The sequence below is a fragment of the Callithrix jacchus genome, chromosome 22 (genome assembly GCF_049354715.1).
Source record: "Callithrix jacchus isolate 240 chromosome 22, calJac240_pri, whole genome shotgun sequence".
Lineage (NCBI taxonomy): Eukaryota > Metazoa > Chordata > Mammalia > Primates > Cebidae > Callithrix > Callithrix jacchus.
The window spans coordinates 39,025,221-39,051,589 of record NC_133523.1 but is presented as its reverse complement, the minus strand read 5'-3'; the positions used below and the strand labels follow the sequence as shown (position 1 = coordinate 39,051,589).

General features: G+C 55.0%; 1 protein-coding gene across 1 annotated transcript; it reads right to left on the bottom strand.

Annotated features, from left to right (window-relative positions):
* Window positions 1-9,817: 9,817 nt before the first annotated feature.
* Window positions 9,818-22,820, bottom strand: BCAM (basal cell adhesion molecule (Lutheran blood group)). The gene is made up of 15 exons (XM_017967654.4): window positions 22,720-22,820; window positions 20,487-20,608; window positions 19,393-19,627; window positions 19,236-19,306; window positions 18,454-18,550; window positions 18,174-18,356; window positions 17,519-17,655; window positions 17,054-17,210; window positions 12,968-13,083; window positions 12,723-12,864; window positions 12,416-12,552; window positions 12,123-12,267; window positions 11,896-12,040; window positions 10,407-10,524; window positions 9,818-10,312 (listed from the first exon to the last, which is right to left on the bottom strand). Exons 1-15 carry the CDS (start codon window positions 22,790-22,792, stop codon window positions 10,307-10,309), a joined length of 1,884 nt encoding a protein of 627 aa, XP_017823143.2. The 5' UTR covers window positions 22,793-22,820; the 3' UTR covers window positions 9,818-10,306.
* Between the last annotated feature and the right edge of the window lie 3,549 nt (window positions 22,821-26,369).

The following is a 26,369-nucleotide window of genomic DNA, read 5'->3' as shown; positions in this document are numbered from 1 at the left end:
CGGAGTTTCGCTCTTGTTACCCAGGCTGGAGTGCAATGGCGCGATCTCGGCTCACCGCAACCTCCGCCTCCTGAGTTCAGGCAATTCTCCTGCCTCAGCCTCCTGAGTAGCCGGGATTACAGGCACACGGCACCATGCCCAGCTAATTTTTTTTGTATTTTAGTAGAGACGGGGTTTCACCATGTTGACCAGGTTGGTCTCGATCTCTCGACCTCGTGATCCACCCGCCTCGGCCTCCCAAAGTGCTGGGATTACAGGCTTGAGCCACCGCGCCCGGCCTATAGGTGATCTTAATTCTTTTACTAATGCCTCTCAGGTGGGAAGTGTGAACCTGGGGCGACACTGTGAAATGAATGACTCTAAGGCAAGACGCTTTAAGCCCTCTGTCACGCCTGCATAAGGGCTGCTGGAGGGCACCTCGGCTGTGTGGCAGCGCCAGCGCTGGGTAAGCGCCCTTTGTTTAGCCAGCTAGGGAAGGAGACGTCCAAAATAGCTGAGACATCTCCTTCCCCAGAGGAGTTAGGAGAAAACTCCACTCCTCCAAGCTCTTGTGGTAGGTCCGACGCTGTCAGGGAGGCCTGCAGACATCCGGGGGCTTGTCTCTATGTGGTGCTGTGCTTCAGTGGTCACGTTCCATGTCCACTCTCACGCTCCGCTTCTACATCTGGTTCCTTTTTTCTTTATATATATATATATGTGTACACACACACACACACACACACAGACATATAGGGATATAGGGTTTCTTTTTTCTTGGAAAAGATAATCAGTAATAGTAATATAATTTTTTTTTTTTTTTTGAGTCGGAGTTTCACTGTTGTTACCCAGGCTGGAGTGCAATGGTGCGATCTCGGCTCACTGCAACCTCCGCCTTCTGGGTTCAAGCAATTCTCCTGCCTCAGCCTCCCGAGTAGCTGGAACTACAGCCGTGCGCCACCATGCCCAGCTAATTTTTGTATTTTTAGTAGAGACAGGGTTTCACCTCGTTGACCAGGATAGTCTCTATCTTTTGACCTCGTGATCCACCTGCCTCGGCCTCCCAAAGTGCTGGGATTACAGGCGTGAGCCACCGCGCCCGGCCGAGTAACATGAATCTTAATGTTTTAGTTCTTTCTTGATAAGTGTGGAAGAAGTGCTGATGCTTTATGCTCCTTACCTCACTTCGGGTGCCAGAACTTCCTGAGCCGCCACCTGTAAGCCACTCCCTATTTTACCAGCCTCCAGTCTCCGACCACCAAGACCACGCCCTACCTACTCTGCCCCCAGATTTGCAACTCAATAAAAGTGAGAGGGTCCCGGCATTCCGGGCCACTTCTGGTCTCCGTGATTTGGGTAGCCGTGGACCGCCCCCCCGCCGCCCCCGGCCCAAACTCTCTTTTCTGGATCTCGGTGTCTTGTATCTTTTATTTCTACAATTTCTCATTTCCGCACCAGCCGGGAGAGGCTCACAGAACCATGTGGGGCTGGACCCTACAGTTTATTAGAAACTTGTCTTTACTTCCCGGAGCCCCAGATCCTGAGGTTCACCCCTCCCACTTTCCTATTGCCCTAGGCCCTTGTAACGCAGGCTGGAGTTTAGGCTGGAGTTTCAACCCTTGGGAGGAGGGGTCATATTGAGATGGGCCCATGCTGCCGTCTCCATGCAAATTCTCTGGGATATTATGCAGATGAGGGACCTTATGCAAATGTATGCCCTCCTGGTGGGGCAGGCTGGGACCCTCCCCTCATTAACTTGGGGACCAGGTGCTGCATAAAGAACTCCTTCCTCCTTTCTTTCCCTTCCCACTAGCCATCTGTTCACTCCCTCTCCAACTCCCCAAACCCCGGCACCAACGTCTACCCTTAAAGTGGTACCTCTGCATCTGGTCCCTGCCCTGGACTAAGGGAACATTTTTATTTATTTATTTATTTATTTGAGACTGAGTTTCGCTCTTGTTATCCAGGCTGGAGTGCAATGGCGCGATCTCGGCTCACCGCAACCTCCGCCTCCTGGGTTCAGGCAATTCTCCTGCCTCAGCCTCCTGAGTAGCTGGGATTACAGGCACGCGCCACCATGCCCAGCTAATTTTTTGTATTTTTAGTAGAGACGGGGTTTCACCATGTCGACCAGGATGGTCTCAATCTCTTGACCTCGTGATCCACCTGCCTCGGCCTCCCAAAGTGCTGGGATTTCAGGCTTGAGCCACCGTGCCCGGCCGGGAACGTTTTTATTTTATTTTATTTTATTTTATTTTATTTTATTATTGTGAGACAGAGTCTTGCCCTGTCACCCAGGTGGGAGTACAACAGCGTGATCTTGGCTCACTGCAACCTCTGCCTCCCGGGTTTAAGCAATCCTTGTACCTCAGCCTCCAGAGTATCTGGGATTACAGGCGCCCCCCACAACCACGCCCAGCTAATTGTTGTATTTTTTTCATAGAGATGGGGTTTCGCCATGTTGATTGGGCTGGTCTCGAACTCCTGACCTCAAGCGATCTGCCCTCCTCGGCCTCCCAAAGTGCTGGGATTACAAGTGTGAGCCCCTGCGCCTGGCCTAAGGGAAGCTTTTTGCTTTTCTCTACTACTTTGTATTTCTCCTTAATCATAGTAATTAACATGTGCTGCACAGGGGCTCTGTGCCAGGCTCTGCGCTAAACACTTCCCTGGTTATCTCATCAAGCTCTCCCCTCCATCCTCTGATCCTCTCTGTGTTTGCTGTGTTTTTTCAAAGGGAATTTTCGATTTTGCTACATAGGGAACAAGAACCCTCGAAATAAGGACACAGACGGACGAAATGAAGGATGGATATTAAGAAGCAACTCAAGGTCGGGCGCGGTGGCTCAAGTCTGTAATCCCAGCACTGTGGGAGGCTGAGGCGGGTGGATCACCAGGTCAAGAGATCGAGACCATCCTGGTCCACATGGTGAAACCCCGTCTCTACTAAAAATACAAAAAATTAGCTGGGCGCGGTGGTGCGTGCCTGTAATCCCAGCTACTCGGGAGGCTGAGGCAGGAGAATTGCCTGAACGCAGGAGGCGGAGGTTTTGGTGAGCCAAGATCACGCCATTGCACTCCAGCCTGGGTAACAAGAGCGAAACTCCGTCTCCAAAAAAAAAAAGGAAAAAAGAAAAAAAAGAAGCAACTCGTGAGACCTGTTAGACACACGAAGAATGTGAGCTGAACACAGATGGGGGGAATGCAGGGGTCCAGTAAGCTCCGGGCATCCAGGCGTCCTGTGGGTGGCACCCACTCCGCTCCACGAGTCCTGAGGCCAAGACACACAGGTAAAAGCTGTGGCTGCCAAGCAGGTGATCGGCCAGCTACAGTCAGGGCCGGGACACTGGCCCCTGCACGGCCCTGGACCCCTTCCTCGTGCTGAACCCTTTTGCTCACCCTCCACACTGGATGTTGAAACTACACTATGGTGAGAAAGAGCACTGTATTTCTGGTCCCTGTTTGCCACTGTTCCCATTTCTTTTTTCTCCCTCCCTCCCTCCATTTTCTTTCTTTCTTTCTTTTTTTTAAAAGACGGGGTTTCACCATGTTGGTTAGGCTGGTCTTGAACTCCCAGCCTCAGGTGATCCGCCCACCTTGGCCTCCAAAGTGCTTGGATTACAGGCGTGAGCCACCATGCCCGGCCTCTTTTCTTTCTTCTTTTTCTGTTTGAGACAGAGTGTCACTCTCTCTTCCAGGCTGGAGTGCAACGGCACAATATTGGCTCACTGCAACCTCTGCCTTCTGGGTTCAAGTGATTCTCCTGCCTCAGGCTCCCCAGTAGCTGGGACTACAGGTGTACAACACCACACCCAGCTAATTTTTGTATTTTTAGTAGAGCTGGGGTTTCACCGTGTTGGCCAGGCTGGTCTCCAACTCCTGACCTCAAGTGATCATTCTGCTTCAGCCTCCCAAAGTGCTAGGATTACAAGTGTGAGCCACCAAGCCTGGTCCAATTCTTTTTGATATATACCCAGAAGGGGAGTTGCTGGATTGTATGTTAAGAAATTTGTAAATAAATAGATGATACATTTATTTATAGGCAGAACATTAAAAATATAAACAATTTACCAAAATAGAGTTTCTCTTTTTTATTTTATTATTATTTTTTAAAGACGGGGTTTCACCATGTTGGTCAGGCTGGTCTTGAACTCCCGACCTCAGCTGATCCGCCTGCCTTGGCCTCCAAAGTGCTTGGATTATAGGCATGAGCCACTGCGCCTGGCCAACCCAAATAGAGTTTCTCTAAGGAACATGACAATTGAAAATGTTTAATAATTTAGGCCAGGTGTGCTGGCTCATGCCAGTAATCCCAGCACTTTGGGAGGCCGAGGTGAGCACAGTGCCTGAGCCCAGGAGTTTGAGACCAGCCTGGGCAACATGGTGAAACCCTTTCTCTACAAAAAATACAAAAATTAGCTGGGGGTGATGGTGTGCACCTGTAATCCCAGCTACTCTGGAGGCTGAGATGGGAGGATCACCTGAGTCCTGGGATGTTGAGGCTACAATGAGTCGTGACTGTGCCACTTTACTCCAGCCTGGGTGACAGAGTGAAACCTTGGCCTTTTTTTCTTCTGTTTTAAGAAACCATGTCTCAGGTGTGGTGGCTCATCCCAGCACTTTGGGAGACTGAGGCAGGAGGATCACCTGAAGTCAGGAGTTCAAGACCAGCTTGGCGAACATGATGAAACCCCATCTCCACTAAAAATACAAAAATTAGCCAAGTGTGACAAGTGCCTGTAATCCCAGCTACTCGGGAGACTGAGGCAGGAGAATCACTTGAACCCAAGAAGCGGAGGTTGCAGTGAGCTGAGATCGAGCCACTGCACTCCAGCCTGGGGGACAGAGCTAGACTCCATTCCCCCTCACCAAAAACAAAAAACAAAACAAAACAAAAAATTTGTCACAAAAAAATAACATTTTCTACCCACTTAATAAAGTGATGTATGAAAAATTTGAAAAATTCACGTAACAGACTAAAAACCTGGTAAATATATTTATGTATATGTAAATGCATATGTGACATGTGTACTTACTTAATTAATTTTGAGACAGAGTTTCACTCTTGTTGCCCAGACTAAAGTGTAATAGCGTGATCTCGGCTCACAGCAACCTCCGCCTCCCTGGTTCAAGCAATTCTCCTACCTCAGCCTCCCGAGTAGCTGGGACTACAGGCCTGAACTCCTGACCTCGGGTAATCTGCCCGTCTCAGCCTCCCAAAGTGCTGGGATTGCAGGCATGAGCTGCCATGCCGGGCTATGTACTTTGCTTTAAAATGGGATCATATTCTAGATCAGTATTACCCAGTAGACATTTCTGCACTGATGGAAATGTTCTATATCTCTGCTGTCCAGTATAGTAACCACAAGCCACAATGGACTGCTGAGCAGTAACACTGTGCTAATGTCACCGAAGGATGAAGTTCCATATTTTATTTAGTTTTAAGTAGTTTATGCTTCTATAGACACATGTGACTAGGGATACCGTATTAGACATCGAGGATCTAAAAAGTAAAAAGATTTATCTTATAGGCAATACTTCACATGTCAGGTTTTTTTTTTTTTTTTTTTGAGATGGAGTGTCCCTCTGCCACCAGGCTGGAGTGCAGTGGCGTGATCTCAGCTCACTGCTACCTCTGCCTCCTGGATTCCAGCGATTCTCCTGCCTCAGCCTCCTGAGTAGCTGGGACTACAGGCGTGTGCCACCACACCTGGCAATTTTTTTGTATTTTTAGTAGAGACATTTGCATTTCACTGTGTTTGCAAGGCTGGTCTCCATCTCCTGACCTCGTGATCCGCCTGCCTTCCTGCCTATGAGATAAATTTTTACGGAGCCATATGAGCTTGGTGGTTTTTTTGTTTTAATTTTTAGCATTTTAGATTTAGAAATTCCACTTTATTTATTTTTCGACACAGAGTTTCCCTCTTGTCGCCCAGGCTGGAGTGCGATGACGCGATCTTGGCTCACTACAACCTCCGCCTCCAGAAGTGCTGCGATTACAGGTGTGAGCCACTTCGCCCAGCGAGAAATTCCACTTTTAAAAGAATGGGAAGAATGACTGAAAGGTAATGTTTAAATTTTTAATTGATGTAAGTATTAGAGCCATCGAAGATTGCCGTTGAGCATTTGCTTTCTTAAGTGCATTGATCCAGGTGAAAGATATATGTTTTGACCGATGGCCATGAAACAATTTGGACAAAGAGCTAGCTGCAGCTCTATGCAACGTAGCAGGGCACAGAGTTAAAAGGTTTATTGAATATGGGAGGCCAGGGGATGTAAGGTCCAGACCTACAGGGTTCTGTGAGCCCCTCTCTGCTGGTACAGAGACGAGAAATTATAGAAATAAAAGACACAAGACACAGAGATAGAGAACAGAGAGTTTGGGCCCCGGGGTCCACTGCCAACCAATGCGCGGAGACCAGCAGTGGCCCGAGTGCCTGGACGCTCTGACTTTTATTGAGTTGTGAATCTGGGGCAGGGTAAGTAGGGCGTGGCCAAGACTTTCAGGTGGCCGAGATGAGGGGAGGAGCATTGTGCGCCAGCACTTTTTCCATTCTAGAACAAAGACATTAAGATTTACATTACTTTTACTGATTATTTCTTGCAAGAAAAAGGAACCAGGTGCAGAAGCAGAACAGGAGAGTGGACAGGGAACGTGACCACCGAAGCACAGCATCACATAGAGACAAGCCCCCGGATGTCTGCAGGCCTCCCTGACAGCGTCAGGCCTAACGCAAGAGCTTGGAGGAGCGGAGTTTTCTCCTAACTCCTCCGGGGTAGGAGACGTCTCAGCCATTTTGAACGTCTCCTTCCCTAACTGGCAAAACAGCGGGCACTTTCCCAGCGCTGGCCCTGCCGCACAGGCACAGCCGAGGCGCCCTCCAGCAGCCCTTTGGGAGCGTGACAGAGACTTAGAGCATCTTGCCTTAGGGTCATTCATTTCACAGTGTCGCCCCAGGTTCACACTTCTGACCTGAGAGGCATCAGTAAAATAATTAAGATCACATATAAATAACTAAGATCGCGTATGAATACCTGATAACTACTACAGTTATAGGTTTTATTTCTAGTTCCCTTTTTTTTTTTTTTTTGAGACGGAGTTTCGCTCTTGTTACCCAGGCTGGAGTGCAATGGCGTGATCTTGGCTCACCGCAACCTCTGCCTCCTGGGTTCAGGCAATTCTCCTGCCTCAGCCTCCCGAGTAGCTGGGACTACAGGTGGGTGCCACCATGCCCAGCTAATTTTTGTATTTTTAATAGAGATGGGGTTTCACCATGTTGACCAGGATGGTCTTGATCTCTTGACCTCGTGATCCACCCGCCTCGGCCTCCCAAAGTGCTGGGATTATAGGGTGCGCCTTAACGTGGCCTATAAGCTCTTCTGCTTGGGCAGGCTCCTTGGTTACCTACCAGGAAGAAGGGTTCTGTAACATCCCAACAATTTCCCACGGCGACAGATGCCACTCCGTCTACTCTGGCTGATTTGACTGACAGCAGAGAGTGGAGCTGGGTGCCTGAGATTTGAGGAGGCAATGCTAGGAGGCCCTGGGCGGGGTGTGACTGCAGTGCACCTCATCACCCCACATGGCTCTAAGATCACACTGACACCTCACAGCAGCCCCTGTAGCCAAAGTGCAATTGATCCCCATTCGATGCACAAGAAAGGCTCAGAGAGGTGAGATTCCTGGCCAGTCACCCGTGCTGACCTCCCACTACCCTGTTCCGTGCTTCTAGGTTGCTGGCTGCATTTTCTTTCTTCCTTTTGGACTGTAATAATCTCTCCGAACCCCAGTTCTTCTCTGTATTTCTCTCTTTTCGTGTGTGTGTGTGTGTGTGTGTGTGTGTGTGTGTGTGTGTGGTGACCGCCACCATACCCAGCTAAATTTTTGTATTTTTAGTTGAGACGGGGTTTCACTATGTTGGCCAGGCTGGTCTTGAACTCCCGACCTCCCAATCTGCCTGCCTTGGCCTCCCAAAGTGCTGGGATTACAGGCATGAGCCGCCGCACCTGACCCTGTGTATTTCTCTTAAAAAACGTATATAGAGGCCGGGCTTGGTGGCTCATGACTGTAATCCCAGCACTTTAGGAGGCTGAGGTGGGCAGATCACCTAATGTTAGGAGTGCGAGACTGGCCTAACCAACATGGAGAAACCCCTTCTTCACTAAAAATACAAAATTAGGTGGGTGTGGTGGCAGATGCCTGTATTTCCAGCTACTTGGGAGGCTGAGGCAGGAGAATCACTTGCTGGGAGGCGGGTGTTGCCATGAGCCAAGATCGTGCCGTTGCACTCCAGCCTGGGCAACAAGAGCAAAACTCCGTCTCAAAAAGGAAAAAAAAGAAATTATGTAGAGATGGGGGTCCCACTATGTTGTCCAGGCTGGTTTTTAACTGCTGGCCTCAAGTGAACCTCCTGCCTTGGTCACGCAAAGTGCTGGGACTGCAGTCGTGTGTCACCATGCTTGGCTTTTTAATTTTTTGTCAAGATGGGGTCTTGCTATGTTGCCCAGGTTGGTCTCAAACTCCTGGCTTCAAGAGATCCTCCTGCCACAACCTCCTGAAGTGCTGGGATTACAGGTGTGAGCCACTGCCCCGGCCCGCTTCTCTCTTTGTCTGTCTCTCCCCAAATCTCTTTTTGTCTCTTACCCTAGGGCTCTCTCAGAGCTTCCCAGCCCATCCCTCCTGCCTCCCTCTAAATCTTTCCATCCCTCTCTCACGTCCCTCTTCCTTGGCCTTGTAATGTCTGTGTCCTCTCTGCCCCAGGCTCCCTTTTGTCTGGATTCCTACCAGCTCCCCACTCTTTCCCCAGGGACTCCTCCCCAGAGGAGGTGGCTCCATCCCTAATTCCATGGAGTCTACAGCTAAGAGGGAGCTTTTCCTTGCCCAGCTTCAATTCCCTCTGGGGCTCTGGCAAGACAGACTGGGAAATTTTATTTAAGGAGACAGCACCGCACCTCCAGGCAGGCTCTGGTCTCTGGGGGGCCAAGATCAGTGCCCTGGGGACCCGGCATCTCTCCCTCCACCCTCGGCCAGCTAAGTCGCTGTCTGTGTGCTCACAGGCTCTCATGCTGTCATTTCTTTTCCTTTTCTTTTCGCAGTGTCTCGCTCTGTGTCCCAGGTTGGAGTGTAGTGGCATGATCTCAGCTCACCGCAACCTCTGCCTCCTGGGTTCAAGTGATTCCCCTGCCTCAGCTTCCCAAGTAGCTGGGATTACAGGCATGGGCCAGCATGCCTGGCTAATTTTTGTATTTTTAGTAAAGACGAGGTTTCACCATGTTGGCCAGACTGGTCTCAAATTCCTGATCTCAAGTGATCCGCTTGCCTCTGCCTCCCAAAGTGCTGGGATTACAGGCATGAGCCACCAAGCTTGGCCTCTTTTTCTTCTTCCTTTTTTTTAAGAGATGAAGTCTCACTTCGTTGCCCAGGCTGGAGTGCAGTGGTGCGATCGTAGCTCACTGTAGTCTCCTACTCCTGGGCTCAAGGAATCCTTCCACCTTAGCCTCCTGAATAGCTGGGACTATAGGCACACCTGGCTAATTTTTGTATTATTATTGTTTGTAGCAATGGGGTCTTGATATTCTGCCCAGTCTGGTCTTGAACTCCCAGCCTCAAGCCACCCCCCAGCCTCAGCCTCTCAAAGTGCTGGGATTATAGGTGTGAGCCACCACCACTGGGATTATAAGAATGATCCACGGCACCCAGCCCGGTCTCATTTCTTTCTCCATGACATCAGGCTTCTCCCGTCCTCTTGCAAGAGGGTGGACAGGGAGGGGCAGCTGAGGGGGAAAATCACCTGCTTCGCCCTTCCCCTCCCTCCTCCGAGAGGAAGCTCTAGCCACAGGATAGTGTCGATGTGACAAACAGCATTTATTCCAGACTCCAGTGTCCACGGATGATGGGGTGGGGCGGAGGTAGGGCGGGGCAGGAGCGGGAGCAGGGGCAGGGGCGGGGATCCAGTGTCAGACTCTGCAGCAGGACGTCAGCGTCAGGTGGGGGGACCAGTAAGGGAGGTGGGAGGTAAAAATAGCCCAGGCCAGCCGACCCTCGGAGCCTTGTCCCAGGCCGGGCCCTGGGCTTGGGTCCAGGAGCTATTCTTGGGCCTGGGAGAGTCACATTCCCTGGAGGAAGGCCCCCTCCCACCCACCCACCCTCCCTCTCCTTCCCTCCCAGAGGCAGGCAGTCACTGTGGGTCCTTGCCTGGCCAGCAGAGGAAGGAAGGGAGGGCTGGGCAGGGAGAGGAAAGAGGGAAGGCGGGGGCGGGTGCGGCGTGAGCACGGCTGGTTCTCTGATGCCTGCAGCTGGAGGTCCAGGGACTGCCTCTAGGAGGCCCTTGGCTCAGCACTGCGGAGCGGACGGAGAGGTCAGCCTCTGCCCACAGGCCCTGCACCACTGCCCAGCAGGTCCCTCTCACCAGGGGGCCCAGGCCCTCACCCACCTCATCTCTGAAGCCCCCGCTGCCACCCCGGGCTCCTCCAGAGGCACCTCCCATGAGAAGGCCGGTCTGCTCAGGCCGCTCCGACCCTGAGTGGCTCAGCTCTGGCTCCCCTGGCGGCCTGCGGGGAGGAGGCATCAGGGGAGGCATTGGGTTGGAGGTATACCAGGTAGGGGGAGGAGCTGAGGATGGGGGTGGGTGGGGCTAGGAGGCAGCTGGGGGTGGAGGTAAGGATGGGGGTGTGCTAGGTGGGAATGGCGTGGGAATGGGTGAGGGGGTGGTAATGACACTGGGGTCAGCGCTGGGCGAGGGGATGCAGATGCTATTGGGGTTGGAGATGGGAATGTAGCTGGAGCTGGCTTTGGGATCGATCTGGGATGGTCTCGGATGGTTACGGATTGGAGATGAGGACGGCCATGTGGTGGGGCTGGAGAAGAGGTTAGTTGAGGAGCCGCTGGGAGAGGCTTGGCGGTTGGGGGTTGGAGTCGAGAATGGGGTATAGGGACAGGGATGAAGTTGGCTTGGGGATGGTGGGGGTCTAGGGCTGGGAAGTGGCTAGATGAGGGCTGGATGGTGAGAGATGGGATTGGCTAAGTTGGAGTTAAGGGTGAGCTCAGGGGCACGATGGGAGCTGGGGCTGGAGGTCAGGGGAGGACAGGGATGTGGCCTGGCCTGGAGAGATGCTCAGATGGGGATGGTTTGAAGGGGGTTATGGATTGGAGTTGAAGGGAGGTTGGGGGTTGGGTTGGGATGGGAGACAGGAATGGAGTTGGGGATGAGGCTGAGCTGGGGGCAGGAGAGGAGATTGGGGAGGGGGATGGTATTGAGTTTGGCTTGGGGACAGGTTTGGGAATGGCTCTGGGAAGGGTTTGGGGCTGTAGCTGGGGATGAGGATGTAGTTGGGGATGTGTGAGTTGGATTTGGGGCTGCAGTTGGGGATGAGGATGGGTTAGGGATGGAGTTAGGGATGAGGATGGGTTGGGGATGGGGGTGGGTTAGTTTGGGGTTGGATGTGGGGCTGTACCTGGGGATGAGGATGGGATGAGGATAGGGTGGGGATGAGGATGGGTTGGGGATGGGGTGGGGATGAGGATGGGTTGGGGATGGGGGTGGGGATGGGGATGGGGGTGGGGTGGGATGAGGATGGGGTAGGGATGGAGGTGGGGATGAGGATGGGGTGGGGATGAGGATGGGGGTGGGGATGAGGATGGGTTGGGGACGGGGTGGGGGTGAGGATGGGTTGGGGATGGGGTGGGGATGAGGATGGGGGTGGGGATGAGGATGGGCTGGGGATGGGGTGGGGACGGGGATGGGTTGGGGATGGGGTGGGGATGAGGATGGGTGGGGATGAGGATGGGTTTCGGATGGGGGTGGATGTGGTGGGCTCCGGGGTGGAGGACAGATGTGGTTGAGGTTGGTTAAGAGTTGAGCTTGGGGTTGAGGGTGGGGATGGGTTAGGCTATGTGGTCACTGCAGACAGCAGGCCACTCACGGAGCTCCCTTCTCTCGCCGGCAGCGGCAGCCGGGGCCCCCTTTGCGTCTCATGCAGTAGAAGACAGCAACGACGAGGAGCAGGAGGCCCACGCTGACGGCCACGGCCATGACGGCCACTCCAGCCTGAGAGGTCTGGGGGCTCACTGCAGGGACAAGGTGGAGAGAGGCAGGGGTCAGGCAGCGGGCTCTGTCTGCCGCATGCCCAGCTCTTCCACCACCACTCACCCGTGCCGAAGTGGAAGACGTGGCGCGCGTTCCCGTGGGGGTTGGAGGCCTCACAGGAGATGCCGTCACGGCTCAGGGCACTGGTCACTTTCAGGGTCAGAGAGCTGCTCACCCAGCCCTGCCTTCCGGGGACCCGCTCTGCGGGCTGTGGAGGCTCCAGTCAGGCCCCAGACCATGGGGTCAAGGGCTGGGGGTGAGGGCAGAGGTGACTTCCAGTCCCCCAGAAGTGGAGAGGAGGACGTAATGCGTGGGTGACTGAGGGGAGGTTCAGGGTGGAGAGGAAGGTCCCTTACACTGCCCCCAAGCTGGCTCCAGGTGAGTTTGGGCTCTGGATGGCCGCGGGCGGAGCAGATGAGCGTGACCTCGTCTCCTTCCCTCCAGCTGCCATCTGCCGTGGGCTCCGTATCCAGTGCCTTTAGCTCTGGCGAACCTGTGGTTGGTGGGATGGATAGAAAGTGAAGGGAGAGGAGGGAGAGAGAAAAGAGGAACTGAGCAGAAGACAGAGGTCCCGGCCAGGGGCACAGGGACGTGTCCTGTTTGTCCAGGCCCCATGTCCCGCACTGTCCCCATCCAAGCCCACCCCCTCCCCGCCCCCTGAACCTTGGACCAGCAGCGTGAAGTTCCGGGTGCGGCTGAGGACCGGGACTGTGGGCAGGGAGGCCTCACATACATAGGTGCCATTGGAATCAAAGGTGATGGAACTGAGTGACAGCATGGGGCCATCGCTCAAGGGAACGGAGTCCTGGGGAGGGCAGAGGAGGAGGAAGATGTAGTGAGAGGCCCAGGAGCAAGGGGAGAGGGGAGGGTGCAGGTGCAGGGCCCGAGCGGGCTCCTTTCCCTCTCACCTTGGTCCAGCGTAGGGCAGGGGTGGGCAGGCCTTGCACGGAGCAGTTCACGGTTGCACTGCTGTTCAGGGGTAAGGAAAGTTCCTTCCCCTCACTGAGCTCCAGGGGATCCAGGTCTGCAGTGGGGGACAGACAGTCTGTCACTCTTCCCAGAGCCCCACCCACTCAGTTAGGGGCCCTGCAGGGGCCATTGGGGGTTCAAACAGGAGTGGACAGTTGCAAGCAGAGAACAGCAACCATCCCTCCTGGTTTCCTCATCTCCATGAAATCTCCATCCTCCCAGCCAGACCCTCCAACCAAAAACCGAGCAGTCTAAACCGAGCAGTTGGGGTCCATGTATTTGGACCCCAAAATACACATCCAAGTCAATAACTCTTCTTCAGAGCTGACATCCGAGCCCAAGGTTAGTGTATAACCTGAGTGGGTGGAGGTGTTCCTTTTGTGACTCCAGCACCCAAACCTTTTGCTCAAACCCCAACCCTTGGGATAACCTCCCTGGTACCCCAAACATCCTATCTGCAAAGCTTTTTAAAATTAATTAATTTTTTTTTGAGACAGAGTTTTACTCTGTAGCCCAGGCTGGAGTGCATGGCATGATCTTGGCTCACTACAACCTCTGCCTCCCGGGTTCAAGCGATTCTCTTGCCTCAGCCTCCTGAGTAGCTGGGACTATAGGCATGCGCCACCATGCCCAGATAAATTTTTGTATTTTTAGTAAAGACAGAGTTTGGCTGGGTGTGGTGGCTCACACCTGTAATCCTAGCACTCTGGGAGGCTGAAGTGGGTGGATCACCTGAGGTCGGGAGTTCTAGACCAGCCTGGCCATCATGGTGAAACCCCATCTTAAAAAAAAAAAAAGACAGGGTTTCACCATGTTGGCCAGGCTGGTCTTGAACTCCCGACCTCAGGTGATTTGCCTGCCTCGGTCTCCCAAAGTGCTGAGATTAGAGGCGTGAGCCACCGTGTCCGGCTTTTAAAAAAATTTTTTTAAAATAAAGACAAGGGCCCAGTGCAATGGCTCATGCCTGTCAACCTAGTACTTTGGGAGGCCAAGGCCAGAGGATCACGAAATCAGGAGTTCAAGACCAGCCTGGCCAATATGGCGAAGCCCCGTCTCTACTAAAAAATAAAAAATAAAAAAAAATAGCCAGGCATGGTGGCATGCACCTGTAGTCCCAGCTACTCCAGAGGCTGAGGCAGAAGAATTGCTTGAATACAGGAGGTGGAGATTGTAGTGAGCCGAAATCACTCCACTGCACTCCAGCCTGGGTGACAGTGAGACTTTGTCTCAGAAAAAAAAAACAAAAAAAAACAAAGACAAGTTATTACTATGCTGGCGGGGCTGGTCTCAAACTCCTGGCCTCAAGTGATCCTCTCGCCTTGACCTCCCAAAGCTCTGGGATCATAGGCGTGAGCCACTGCTCCTGGCCTCAGCAAGTCTGTATTTGGTCTGTTCCCAGGACAGATCCTCTCACTTTCTTCCATCTCTGGCCTCAGGTTTGACTATCCCAACCACCTCTTCACTAGGCTGCTGCTCCCTCTCTCCATCCTCCACCGAACAAGCCAGAGGGATCTCTTTGAAACACATGTGGGTCAGCTCTCCCCTCTGCATCAAACCCTGCAGTGGCTACCCAGTACTCCTGGCATCCAGGCCAAACTTCTCAAGGGTGCCTACAGCATGCTGCCTGGTCTGGCCCTCACCCACCTCTTGAAGCGTCTCCCACTCTCCAGCATTCTCCCTGTGCTCCAGCTACCTTGTTCTCTTGCTGTTTTTCTTGAGTAGGCCAACTTGGATCTGCCTCAGGGCCTTTGCACTTGCTTGCTCACTCTGCCTGCAGTGCTCTTCTTGTAGCTCTCTGCATTTTCTTTCTTTCTTTTTTGGGGGACTGAGTCTCGTTCTGTCGCCCAGGCTGGAGTGTAATGGTGTGATCTCAGCTCACTGCAACCTCTGCCTCCCAAGATCAAACAATTCTGCTTCACACTCCTGGGTAGCTGGGATTACAGGCGCCCACCACCATGCCTGGCTAATTTTTGTATTTTTAGTAGAGATGGGGTTTCATTATGCTGAGCAGGCTGGTCTTGAACTCCTGACCTTAGGTGATCCACCTGCCTTGGGGTCCCAAAGTGCTGGGATGACAGGTGTGAGCCAGCTCGCCTGGGCACTCTCTGTGCTTCTGAGTCCACTGTGTTTTCTCACTCAAATGTCTCTTCTCAGAGGCTTCCCCCACTTCCCCTATTGTGGACACCGAGATCTTTCTTACAGCACGGGACTTATTCCGCCAGCTGCTGAGAAAGATGACAGCTGTCAGCCTGCAGCTGTCAGCGCTCTCTGGGAACTGCCTCAGCTGCTGAGAGCCTCTTGCCTGAGGCCAGCACACCTCTGAGGAGTGGTATGGGCATTAAGGCCCAGCCCCTCACCCCAACTGAGGACAACTGTGAAGGGCCATCCGGGATTCCAAGTGCCTGTGGGGCTAACCGAGGCCTTCTTTATTTATTTTATTATTTTTTTGAGATGGAGTCTCATCCTTGTTGCCCAGGCTGGAGTGCAATGGCACAATCTTGGCTCACTGCAACCTCCATCTCCTGGGTTCAAGCGATTCTCTTGCCTCAGGCTCTTGAGTAGCTGTAGCTGGGATTACAGGCACCTGCTACCATGCCTAGCTTTTTTTTTTTTTTTTTTTTTAGTAGAGACAGGGTTTCACCATGTTGGGCAGGCTGGTCTTGAACTCCTGACCTCAGGTGATCCACTCACCTCGGCCTCCCAAAGTGTTGATATTACAGGCCTGAGCCGCTGTGCCCGACCTATTTTTATTTTTCCTGAGACGAGGCCTTTCTCTGTTGCTCAGGCTGGAGTGCAGTGGTGCAATCTAGGCGCTCTGCAGTCTCAACCTTTGAGATTCCAGCAATCCTCCCACCTGGACCTCCTGGTAGCTGGGACTGCAGGTGTGGGCCACCATGCCTGGCTAAGTTTTAATTTTTTTTTCAGCTTCCTCAGGTTGAATAATTAAAAAAATTTTTTTTGTACAAACGGAGTCTCCTTATGTTGCCCAGGCTGGCCTCGAACTCCTGGGCTCAAGCAATCCTCCTGCCTCGGCCTCCCAAAGTGCTGGGATTATAGTAATGAGCCACTGTGCCCTGCCCAAGGCCTTCTTTAAACTTCAGCCCAACCTCTCCTGCTGCCAAATCTGCTGCCTTTACTTCCCTAGACCCAAGAGGTATGGATCTTGGGGTACTTCCCACAAACCTTCTGCCTGAAAACATCCAAATCAGAACCTGCTTCCCAGGAAAGCTGACTGCAACACCCAGCACCTACAATAATCCCTCCCCCCGCTCTCTGATTGGCGATCTCACCTGGGGATACACCATTGTTACTGAAAGGGCTCGGTTAGCATTTACCGTCCGTCTCCCCTACTGAAATGCAGGGGCTGGCCTGTTTTGGTCACATTGTGTCCCCAGTATCTGGTGCAGGGTCTGCCCCAGGAAGGGACAGGCAAGGAGTGTGAAGGGAGCATCCAGCCTTTTCCCAGGGCTTGGATGCAAGTGAACTGAAAAGCGCTCTTAGAAGCTGGGAGTCAAGGGATTGGTTAGAAATAGATGGTAGGGGCGGGGCTCTGGGGCTCATGCCTGTAATCCCAGCACTCTGGGAGGCCGAGGTGGGCGGGTCACCAGATCAGGAGATTGAGAAAAAGAAAAGAAAAAGAAAGAAAAGAGGCAGGCAGAGCAATTGAGGTCGGAAGTTCGAGGCCAGCCTGACCAACATGCAGAAACCCCGTCTCTACTTAAAATACAAAATTAGCCAAGGGTGGTGGTGTGTGCCTGTGATCCCAGCTACTCGGGAGGCTAAGGCAGGAGAATCACTTGAACCTGGGAGGCAGAGGTTGCAGTGAGCCGAGATCAGGCCATTGCACTCCGGTCTGGCCAAAAAGAGCAAAACTCTGTCTCAGAAAAAAAAAAAAAAAAGAAATGCAGTGAAAGGGTTGAAGGCAGAGTGTGCGGGATGACAGCAATTTCAGGCTGTGGACAGGAGGGCGCAGAGGCCCGGATGGCAGGACCCCTCGTGCCTTCCTCTTCCCCCAGGGCTCTCACAGGCCACACGCAGCTCCAGCGTCTTGGAGAGCTGCACGTCCTCCGCGGCGTCGTAGTCCTCTACTCTGCAGCCGTAGGTCCCACTCTGGCCCCGGGTCACCCCCTCCAGCGTCAAGTTTCCCTCAAGATTCACATTCAGCACTTCCTCCTGCTTGTCCTGGGAGACCAGGGACAAGGAACCTGGCTCAGAAGCCACCCTGGTTCAGCAGGGTTATGCTAGGTCAGAAGCCACCGGCTTACAGTCATACTAAGTCAGACCCTAACAGGGGTCAGGGTCATCAGGTCAGGGTGCATGCTAAATCCTGACTCTCTCAAATCAGGGGTCGGTCAGAGATTGTGGGCCACCAGATCAGGTGGCTGCCTAAGCCAGGGGCCTCCCAGGTCCCACATTAGAAGTTATGCAGGTTAGGTCACAGAGGTCAGGGGCTGGGGGGCGGATCCCAGAGGGACCCTTGGGTGGGTCACCTGAAGGCGGAAAAGCGTGTACTCCGGGCTGGGGCTGCCGTCACCCCGGCAGAGCAGCTGGACAGTGTCACCCTCACGCACCCAGCCCGCTGGGGTGGACGGGCTGCCCACCCAGAACTGCACGTGCTCCGTGGGATCTAAGGGAAGGGCAGGGAGATGGGAATCATCAGGGGAAGGGTCGAGGTTAGAGTACAGGCAAGGGGCCAACCCTTCATCCCAGGAGAGGGCTGTGGCAGGTCAAAGGTTAGGGTCATAGGTTTCAAGCCTCAGGGTCGCGCTTATTCAGAGTTGAAGTGCCAGAGTTCAGAGGTTGAAATAAACTGGGAGTCTAGGTCCAGAGTCAGAGGTCCGTGTGGGCGACAGGCCAGTGTGAGACGTGGGGCTAGATGTCATAGGGGGCCCCAGTTCAGGGTGAGAGGGTGGAAAGCACCGTTTAGTCATAAACTCCAAGGGGGCCAGGGTGCTCAGTGGAGGTTAGAGGTCAGAGGCCAGGATGGCTGAGGCCAGAGGTCAGTGGCCAGCACTAGCACATTTTTTTTGGCATGAAGTAGGGAGGTGGAGGGCTAGAGGGGAGTGTGAGGCCACCGGCTAGAGGGTCAGGCCTCAATGAGGTGTGCAGCCTGAGATCAGAGGTCAGAGGCCAGCACAGACTCACAGTGCAAGGTGAGCTGGAAGGTGCGGCTGTCCAGGCGGCCATGGCGGCCCTCGGGCAGGCTGTAGTGAGCGGCGCAGTGGAAGCTGGCGTCTCGGTCGGCCTTGCGGAGCCGCAGGTAGAGGGTGCTCATGAGGGACAACAGGCCCGAGGCCTCCCTGACGGTGCGGCTGGTCATGTAACCCTCTGGGACAGATGGGGAGGTGTCGGTCAGCCAGGCCCCACCGCCCACCCCAGCCCACATCCTGCCGAGCTCCCGCCCTGCTGAGCTCCCGCCGCTCACCTGGGTTCATCTCCACGGGCACCGCCAGGGGCTGCCCGTTGCGATACCACGTGATCTTGGGGGCCGGGTTCCCGTTCCTGCTATGGCAGGTGGCGATCTGAGGCAGACACAGGCGTGGCCCTGGGCTCGGAGCTGGGGCTCTGAAGTCGGGGCTCCTCCTCCCTCAGGAGTTCTCCCTACTCAGACTCAGGAGCTGTGTTCCCAACTCCCGACTCTCCCAGGACCCCAGAGTCCGAATTCCTAGTCCCCGACTCCTCAGACTGAAGAGTCCAGGCCTCCAGCCCCATCCTCCAGGGACCAAGGATTCTGGGTCCCCCAGCTCTCTCCTTTCCAGGACACAGGCGTCTTCCCCCTCTGCCCCTCCTTTTTTTGGGGGGTGGGCAGAGTCTCGATTTGTGGCCCAGGCTGGAGTGCAGTGGCATGATCTCAGCTCACTGCAGCCTCTGCCTCCCAGGTTCATGTGATTCTCATGCCTCAGCCTCCAGAGTAGCTGGGATTATAGTTGTGCACCACCACATCCGGCTAATTTTCTTATCTTTAGTAGAGACGGGTTTCATTATGTTGGCCTGGCTGGTCCAGAACTCCTGACCTCAGGCGATCCTCTGAGGCCCTCCTCTGCCTCCCAAAATGCTGGGATTACAGGCGTGAGCCACCACGCCTGGCCTTGCCCCTCCTCCTTTATTACCCAGGGGTCCCCAGCCCCTCCTCCCTCAGGCCCAGGAGTCCAGGCCCTTGTCCCCTCCTCCTCCAGAATCCTGTAACCAAGGTCCCTCCAGAGATACCTCCTGGGCAGAGTCCTCCATCACAGACAGTGTTCCTCTGTTGGGGGAGACCTCGGTGGCCTCTGGCTTTGCTGTGAAAAAGACGTTCCTGTCAGGAGCCCCTGCCTTGTGCCCCTCCCTGCTTGCCTCCCTTTGGGGGACGTCCGAGGACACTCACCAAACACGCTGAGCCTCGCGGTGGCCTCGGCAGTGCCTGCCGCCCCTGCCCTCACCACGCACATGTAGTCTCGCTCGTCACTGACCTGGGCCTCAGCCAGCACCAGGCGCCCCCAGGGGTCCAGCTGGTACGGGGGACTGCGGCCCCGGCTGTCGTGCACTGTGACCTGGAGCTCTGAGCCCTGGCCCTGCATCTCCGCGGAGGCCAGGCGGGGGCGAGCTCCTGAGCGGTCAGTCTGCGGGCGCGCGCACGCGAGGGGGTGGTTCTCAGCTCGGGCTGTCCACGCGCTCCTCAGCTTCTCTCTCTCTCTCTGTGGCTCCTGGCTCTGCCTCTTTTCCTCTCATTATGGCTCCGTCTGGTCCCTCTGTCCCTTCCCGCCTCCTCCTGCCCCGGCCTCCTATCAGCTCTTGATTTTTTCTGCCTCCTATTCTCCATCTCATTTTCTCCATCTCAGCCGGCCCCATCCCTCCTCCTGTCTCTCCCTCTCCCACCTGTCTTTCATTTTCTCTCTTTAGTCCTCCCTGACCCCCCCTCGTCTCCTGCTTTTTATCTTTTGAGATGGAGTCTCGCTCTGTTGCCCAGGCTGGAGCGCAGTGACGCAATCTTGGCTCACTGCAACTTCCACCTCCCGGGTTCAAGTGATTTTCCTGCCTCAGCCTCCCAGGTAGCTGGGACTACAGGCATCCGCCACCACATCCGTCTAAGTTTTGTATTTTTATAGAGATGGTGTTTAATCATATTGGTCAGGCTGGTCTTGAACTCCTGACCTCAGGTGATCTGCCTGCCTGGGCGTCCCAAAGTGCTGGGATTACAGGCGGGAGCCACTATGCCTGGTCTCTCCTGCTTTCTTGGTGTCTGTCTCTGATGGTTCTCTCTCAGGAGCCCGCAGTCCACAGCAGGACCATGTCATTCTAGATTCAGCCGTGCCCAAACACGGGGTGCCCTGCAGATTCCTTCCCCTTGGTAAGACTCACAGTGTGGCTTGGTGGATCTCTACAGGCCATAGGCACTGATGAGAGAATGACCCTGTTCCCTGCTGTGCCCTGACTCCAGCCCCCTCCCCCCCCTCCCGAACCCCAGCCTCAAACACTCACAAGGAACCATTCCAGCACATAATGGTCGTGGGTTCCCGTAGGGGTGCAGTCCAGGGTGACAGGCTCTCCTCGCATCACCTCCACCAACGGAGGCACAGACAGGTGCACCTCCGCCTGGGCATCTGCAAGAGGGCAACTGAGCCATCGTCCCCCACACCAAGAGGAGGAGCCCTCCAGACAGGGTCCCCTCTATCCCAGGACTCAGGTGTCCAGGCCCCCAGCCCCTCCTCCCTCAGACCCAGGAGTTCAGGCCTCAGCCCCTCCTCCCTCAGACCCAGGAGTCCAGGCCCCCAGCCCCTCTTCCCTCAGACCCAGGGGTCCAGGCCCCCAGCCCCTCCTCCCTCAGACCCAGGGGTCCAGGCCCCCAGCCCCTCCTCCCTCAGACCCAGGAGTCCAGGCTCCCAACCCCTCCTCCCTCAGACCCAGGGGTCCAGGCCCCCAGCCCCTCCTCCCTCAGACCCAGGGGTCCAGGCCCCCAGCCCCTCCTCCCTCAGACCCAGGAGTCCAGGCCCCAGCCCCTCCTCCCTCAGACCCAGGAGTCCAGGCCCCCAACCCCTCATTCCTGAGGTCATCTCGCCTGCATCCCTTCTCCTGCATCTGTGGTCTCAGACACATCTCTCTCCGCACTTACAGAACCCAGGGCTCCTCCTGGGCTGCACAGGGCCTTGCAGCCTCCAGGGAACACTAGTGGGGTAATCCTGCACCTGCCTTTGCTACCCCCCACAGAGCACATGCCCCTCCCCAGGGCAGGAGCAGGTCTGGCGCAGCCATTCCCCTCCAGCACCCTGGGCAGGGCCATCTCCATGATGCTGGATAAATGTCTCTCTCCATCCTGGTCTCCACCTCTGTGTGTGTCTCTCCTTTTGGGTCTTCATCTCTGTCCCTGACTCTGCCTCTCTCTGCACCTGCACCTCTCAGCTCCTGAGTTTCTTCCACCCTCTCGTGAGTGAGGGGCTGGGGTGTGGGCTGCAGCTGGGCCTGGAGCTTAGGCGGGATGGGTGTGTGGGGGTGGTGAGGGGGGACAGGGCTGGGCAGGTTTCAGGAATGTGGGAGGGACAGGCTGGCTGAGACCTGCCCGGCCTGGAGCCAGAGCCCCCCACCGCCCCCCCCACCGCCTCTTGGCCCCCCTCTCCATTTGATACAACAGCGAATGGGATAAGGTGAGTCATCTAGCAACAGGATAATGTTGAGGCCCAGGATCTTGGGAAGCCGGGTGCCTGGACTCCTGGGAGCAGAGGGAGAGGAGGCTGGGGCCTGGTGGAGTCATTCTTGTAGAAAAACCTCACCCTCCCTCACCCTCTGGGCTGGCATCCTGGCATCAGTTCTCAGAACCTCCCTTCCCTTCCCCGCTCAGTCTGGCCCAACCCTACCCCTGGGGACCCACTGTTGACCGTGAATGTGCCAGGGTCCTGGATTCCCAGGCACTCACCTCTGGCCCCAGCCAGTCCCCAGAGAGGGGCAAAGGGGGCCAGGCGGGTGCCTAGGGCCGAGAGTCTGAGGCGCAGATAGCAAGTGCAGGCAGAGATTTCTTCTCTTTCCCAGCCTGTCATATCTCTGTTCTTCTGTCCCTGGCCCCCCACCAGGGCTTCCTCTCTGTCTGTCCCCATGCAGGTGTGTGAATAGCTAAGGCCCCAGGAACGGGGCCTGTCACTTGGAAACATTTTGTTCCACTGTCACTGCCTGGGGCTGGTGCTCCAGCCCCTTCCTGAGGGAGGCGGTTTCTTTATACTGGACTCTGGGAATTCCTAAGTATGTATGGATCGCTGGTGCGGGACACGTGGTCCTCGATTCTCTAAGGGGTCCCAGGCCCTCTCAAAACTTGAGGACCTTTGAGGGAGGAAGTCCTGGGGTTTTCATTCTCTGTGCCCTGGGGGAAGCCATTCTGGCCACTGGAGGCCTGGACTCCTGGGTCTGAGGAAAGAGGGGCTGGAAGGCCCAAATTCCAGGGCCTGAGGGAGGAGGCAGGTGGGACCCGGATTCCAGGGTGCCGAGTGGGAAGGGGGCTGGCTTCTCTGGTTGTCTCTGACCCACCGCTTGGGCATCCCCAGCTCTCCCGCCTGGCTGTCCCCAGATCTCTCACTGGAAGGCGAACCTTCCAACACTCCCGCATCCCTCCTCCTTGGGGTCCCCACATTTTGCTTCCTGGAGTCAGCGTAAAGCCCTTTCTCCTTGCTTTCCTGGGGTCTCCAGGGGCCTCCCCCCAGTCCCACCTTGCTCTCAGCCTGGACCATACCTGGGTGCGCCGCCAGCAGGACTGCGAGCAACAGCGCCCCGCACGCCCAGGCCGGTGCGTCCGGGGGCTCCATGTTCACGGCGGCGGCGGCGATTGAGTCCGGGCTGCAGCTCGGCCGCTGCGGGGCTGGGAGCCAGAGGCCCCGCCCCCGGCAGCCCCGCCCCGCCCCGCCCTCCAGGCCCCCCTCGTCCCCCCGTGCCCGGGCGCGGGGCCAGGACCTCCCACTACCCGGAGCGGACCTCCCAGTGCACGGGGCCAGGCTCGGGGCTCCCTCCGCCCCCAAGTCCAGGGCTGTCCCGGGTAACTGGCCAGCGCCCACAGCGGGGGTCCTGATCGATTCGTGTAGCCAGTGACCCGGGCTAGGGTCTCCCCAGGCAATCGTGGACCCTCTCCCCGTTAGTGTGACTTGGGGACTCGTCCCCACGGGGACCAGCAGCCTAGGGTGGCACTGTCGATTTTAACCAGCAGACCCCACTACAACCGGTGGCCCGCACTGGCCTCTCCCAGTCTAACCAGTGGCCCCAAGCAGCTGCTCCCAGTATGTTTTCCCCTGTGGTCAGTGCTCTGGGCGGCTTTCCGCGTCTGCCCAGTCGCCTGGAATCAACCCGTTTAACCTCTTATCTCCAACGGTCTTCAAATCCAGTTCCTCCTAGGCCACTTTGATGATGGGGCTGGGGGTGGAGTGCGGGGTGCTCTCTCGCTTGCTCACCCATGGAAGGCCCTCCCACTCGTCCCCCAATCCAGAGAATCCCAGGAATGCCACCCTCCCTCTCTCCTTCCCGCTCTCGCTCGATTCCCTCGCAACCTCGTGGGGAGGGGAGGAGTCGGGCTGGAGGGAGCAGGTGAGAAGGGTAGGGAGGAGGCCAGGGCACCTGCTGGAAGGGGGAGGAGTCCAGCCGCGGCAGGGAAGGGTGGGGTCACAGGTCGGACGGCAGGAGCCCCCTAAAGGCCAGGTCAGACTCGGACAAAATCCCCCACTAGATGTCACTAGTTACCTGGGAGAAGCTAGCCAAGGACAGTGGTCAGAAGGGGGGATTGGGGAGGTGGGCTTTGCCTGTTCAGAAACACAGAGAAGGCTTGGATTACAGGTGAGCCTGGGAGTTACTAGACTGGTCAAGGCTGCTTTATCCATTGGCCACACGGGAGAGCAACGCTTTTGTTTTTTGTTTTTAGAGAGGGTCTTGCTCTGTCACCCAGGCTGGAGGGCAGTGGTGCACTCATAGCTCACTGAAACCTCCACCTCCTGGGCTCAAGCAATCCTTCCACTTCAGCCTCCCAAGTAGCTGGGACTACAGGTGTGTGTTACCACACCCAGCTAATTTTTGTAGTTGTTTTTTTTTTTTTGAGACGGAGTTTCCCTTTTGTTACCCAGGCTGGAGTGCAATGGCGCGATCTCGGCTCACTGCAACCTCCGCCTCCTGGGTTCAGGCAATTCTCCTCCCTCATCCTCCTGAGTAGCTGAATTTACAGGCACGCGCCACCACGCCCAGCTAATTTTTTGTATTTTTAGTGGAGGCGGGGTTTCACCATGTTGACCAGGATGGTCTCGATCTCTTGACCTCATGATCCACCCGTCTTGGCCTCCCAAAGTGCTGGGATTACAGATGTGAGCCACTGTGCCCGGCCCTGTAGTTTTTTTGTAATAGAAACAGGGTAATACTGTGTTGCTCAGGCTGGTCTCCAACTCTTGGGCTCAAGCGATCCTCTCGCCTTCCATAGTGTTGGGATTACAGGCATGAGCCACTGAATCCATCCGAGAGAGCAACTGTTAAACTGGAAAAGATGACCCTTTAGGATTAGCTGTACCATCCCGTCCTCCAGGAAGTCTCGTTTGCCTTCCCTGGCTGGGTCAGTTTCCCCCTCTGAGCTCCCCACCTCAGCCCTGCACACTCTGAGTCCCTGGCTGGGGATGTGTTGTCCCCCTCAGTGGACTGTGAGCCTATGACGGCAGGGCCAGGGATGTCGTGATCACTGTGGTGAGCTAAGGGCTCCTCCCCTGGGCACCCCGCCCAGTGCAAGACCAGACAGAGTGCAGGTGCTCAGGGAAGGTTTGCAAAGCACACAAGCTCACGTGCAGGTTCCACCCAAACTGGAGCATCCCAGGATACACAACACAAATGAACTCATGGGTATTTTGTTCCCGTTTTACAAAACAGACAACTGAAGCCTAGAAGGGTTAAGTACCATGCCCAAAATCACACAGCTGAGATGTGGACCCAGATACTGGATATTTTAGTTTGGAAATGATGCTATTAATACCATAGACTGAGACTGGGTGCAGTGGTGGCTCACGCCTGTAATCCCAGCAGTTTGGGAGGCCGAGGCAGTGGGATCACTTGAGTTTAGGAGTTTGAGACCAGCCTGACCAACATCGTGAAACCGTGTCTCTACTAAAAATACAAAATTAGCCGGGCATGGTGGCACATGCCTGTAATCCCAGCTACTCAGGAGGCTGAGGCAGGTGAACCACTTGAAACCGGGAGGTGGAGGTTGCAGTGAGCCGAGATCGCGCCATTGCACTCCAGCCTGGGCAACGAGAGTGAAACTCCGTCTCAAAAAAAAAAAAGGTTCTAGGTGAGGAAGGACAACTCTATGGCTCGTGTATGAGGGAGAGAAGTCAGAAACATCAAAACAGCAGCCCTGGCCGCTTGGAGACTTGCAGAAATCAGTCTCATAACACCGTCTGCCTTTGTTCCCTGTAACTCATTCTCACAGAACAGCCTGAGGGATCCCTGTTAAATGTGCGTCAACTCATGTCACTCTTCTGCCCCAGGGTCCTCCCATGACTTCTGTCTCACTCAGGGTAAAAGCTGAGGTCCAGGCCAGGCTCAGGGCCTCAAGTCTGTAATCCCAGCAATTTGGGCGCCTGAGGCGGGAGGATCACGTGAGCTTGGGAGTTTGAGACCAGCCTGGGCAACACAGTGGAATGCTGTCTCTACAAAAAATACAAAAACTAACTGGGTGTGGTGGTGCATGCCTGTAGTCCCTGCTAAATGGGAGGCTGAGGCGTGAGGATCCATCACTGGAGCCCGGAAGGTCGGGGGTGCAGTGAGCCGTGATTGCACCATTGCACTCCAGCCTAGGTGGAAGAGTAAAACCCTGTCGCAAACAAAATCAAATCAAATCAAATAGCAACTCCTTTTATCCCAGCCACTCCTTATTTCTTAGCTTGCATTTTCCTTGATAGCATCTATTGCTGCCAGATAAATCATGTTTGGTTACTTTTTGTTTATCTTTTCCAGAATTTGCAAAAGAACAGGAAGTTGCTCTGTCCACCTCTGCATCTCCAGTGTCTAGAACAGTGCTTGGCATGAGGCGGGGATGAGTACATACTTGTGGACTGAATTCAGTAACATTCTCATTCCATCCATGCTGTCGCATGTATAGATCCTTGTGTGTGTGTGTGTGTGTGTGTGTGTTTGTATCTGTGTGTATTTTGTTGTTGTTGTTGAGATGGAGTCCTGCTCTGTTGCCCAGGCTGGAGTGCAATGGCACGATCTTAGCTCACTGCAACCTCCGCCTCCCAGGTTCAAGTGATTCTCCTGCCTCAGCCTCCCAAGTAGCTGGGATTACAGGCACGTGCCACCATGTCTGGCTAATTTTTTGTATTTTTAGTAGAGACGGAGTTTCACTGTGTCAGTCAGGATGGT

Bases quoted from the DNA above. Each gene is read 5' to 3' on its own strand.
- BCAM (XM_017967654.4), bottom strand. From the start codon at position 22,792: ATGGAGCCCCCGGACGCACCGGCCTGGGCGTGCGGGGCGCTGTTGCTC. The intron at 20,609-22,719 runs GTATGGTCCAGG...GCCCTCTTGCAG, and splicing joins CCTGCTGGCGGCGCACCCAG to ATGCCCAGGCGGAGGTGCAC. The intron at 19,307-19,392 runs GTGAGTGTCCTC...TCTTTTTCACAG, and splicing joins CGCGAGGCTCAGCGTGTTTG to CAAAGCCAGAGGCCACCGAG.